The following is a 2500-nucleotide window of genomic DNA, read 5'->3' on the forward strand; positions in this document are numbered from 1 at the left end:
AGGCAGAGGAGTGGGAAGAAATGGAAGACTCCGCCCAGGCGGCAGAGGGGGTCCGCAAAACCAGGGCGACAGGGATACCGTTCCTGGGAAGTTCTTCCAGCACTCCTGAGTGGAGGCCCGGCTGTCCTGCTCTGGAGGCAGTCGGGGGTCGCTTGGCTTTATACCTGGAGGCTTGGCTAAATCTCACATCAGATTCCTGGGTAAAAAGCATAATAACCAGAGGATACGATATTCCCTTTCTAAACAAAACCACCCACCCAAAAAAGATTCCCAGATGTTCCACCCGCTCTACGGGATCAAGCAGCCATAGAAGTACAAAGGCTGTTGGAAAAAAAGAGTCATCCAGCCAGTCCCGGCAGACCAAATAGGATCCGGAACTTACTCAAGGTTCTTTTTAGTTCCAAAGAAAACAGGGGACTGGAGGCCAATACTGGACCTCAGCAGACTCGACACCTTCGTGAATAAGGAAAAATTCTGGATGGTCACGCTACAATTGATTGTTCCGTTTCTTCAAACGAACGATTGGATGTGCTCTATAGATCTCAAGGATGCGTACTACCACATAAAAATGGCCAGGCCATCCAGAGATCACCTACGCTTCCGGCTGGGAGCCAGTCATTTTCAGTTTCGAGCTCTGCCCTTTGGCCTCACCTCAGCCCCCAGGGTGTTCACTAAGTGCATGGCAGTAGTGGCGTCTCACCTGAGACGACGGGGATTCCGAGTGTTTCCGTATCTGGACGACTGGCTCCTTACCGCCACCACCAAGCATCACCTAGTGCAAGCCAGGGACTATACAGTCAACCTCTGTTCCAGCTTAGGAATAACAGTGAACTTCAAAAAAATCTTCCTTGTCACCCTCACAGCATATCTTATTCATAGGGGCGGAGTTGGATACTTCCGTAGCATGGATAAGACTTCCTCAGGTAAGAGTATCAGCCCTGAGGGATCAGGTCTCTATTCTTCAAAACGAAAGAGTCCCCGCGGTACAAGTCTTGAAAGTATTGGGCATGATGGCAGCTACCCTTATTTCAGTTCCCCTAGGGAGAATGCACATGAGGATCCTCCAGTGGCTCCTCTTTGCTCAGTGGTCATTCCAACGGTTACCGTTGTCACACAGAATCTTAATCACGGAAACTTGCAAGTGGGACCACCGTTGGTGTATAAACAATCAGCAACTGACGATGGGGCATCAGTTTGCACTCCCTGCCCCCGTAGCCACAGTAACCACGGACGCTTCCCTGATAGGGTGGGGGGGACTTTTTCAGGGGAGAACAGTCCAAGGAGAGTGGTTGAAAATGGAGTACAAATTGCACATCAGTGTCCTGGAGCTGAGAGCAGTGTTCTTGGCGTTGCAACACTTTCATGACTCCTTACCTCTGGGAACAGTGGCAATTTAGATGGACAATATGTCATTAATCTGCTACATAAACAAACAGGGAGGAACCAGGTCTTACCCCTTATGCAGAGAGGCCCTGAGAATCTGGCAATGGGCTGTGTCCACCAGATGCTTTTTAATAGCAACGCACATCCCGGGAACATCCAACGTCATAGCGGACAGGTTGAGTAGAGCCATCCTGTTACCTCACGAGTGGTCCCTCAAGAATCAAGTTGCAGAGGAGATCTTCCGCAGCTGTGGCCAGCCTTGCTGCGATCTCTTTGCTTCCACCATGAACGCCAAATGCAGAAGCTACTTCGCCCTACTTCCCCCTACGGGGGGTACCCCCAGGGATGCACTGGTACACGGTTGGCCCCCGGGTCTCCTCCTATGCCTTCCCTCCTATTCCATTAATTCCCAAATTTCTACAGAAAGCCAAAGGTCTGGGAAGGACAATCATCTTGATAGCACCATTTTGGCCTTGACTGATCCGGTTTCTCTTTCTTCAAGCTCACCAGATGGAGGAACCTTGGACTCTGGACCCAGTGCCAGACCTGCTGACCCACTCGTCAGGAGTTCCTCATCCATCTCTTTAGTCCCTCAAACTGACAGCTTGGCTGCTCCGCTTCCCAACCTAGCCAGGTTGGACCTTTTATCCCCGGCAGTGCAGCACATTTTAGTTTCTTCCCATAAAGCTTCCACAAGAAAGCTGTATAGGAGCAAGTGGAAACGTTTTGCGTGTTGGGCCTCCAGACAGGGTATAGACCCTTTAGTGGCCCCCATTTACAAAATTTTAGAATTTCTCTCCACACTCTTTCATCAAGGGTCCTCGACGTCCACGATAAGAGTTCAACTAGCTGCCATATCAAATTTTCATGTGGGTGAAGGGGGAGCTACAGTTATGTCCCACAGACTTTGTTTATGACAGATTTATGAAGGGTACATTCCATCTCAGGCCACCCATACGAAGCCCAGTATTTCCCTGGAATTTGAATCTAATCCTGTCTCAACTTATGTTGGAACCCTTCGAGCCAGCTAAGACGTGTCCATTTAAGTATCTATCCTGGAAAACCCTGTTTCTGGTGGCAATCACTTCAGCTCACAGAATCTCGGAACTACAGGCAT

General features: G+C 49.8%; 1 protein-coding gene across 1 annotated transcript in view; it reads left to right on the top strand.

The window, feature by feature from the left end:
- SETD1B (SET domain containing 1B, histone lysine methyltransferase) overlaps nucleotides 1–2500 on the top strand; it is a 1665584-nt gene that overhangs the window by 58804 nt on the left and 1604280 nt on the right. Inside the window, exon 5 of the mRNA XM_044068611.1 lies at nucleotides 2269–2292. Within this exon, the coding sequence (XP_043924546.1) occupies nucleotides 2269–2292 (24 nt within the window). The remainder of the gene's footprint in view (nucleotides 1–2268; nucleotides 2293–2500) is intronic.

This window comes from Protopterus annectens, chromosome 4.part0, assembly GCF_019279795.1.
Source record: "Protopterus annectens isolate FY-2018-M chromosome 4.part0, PAN1.0, whole genome shotgun sequence".
NCBI lineage: Eukaryota > Metazoa > Chordata > Ceratodontiformes > Protopteridae > Protopterus > Protopterus annectens.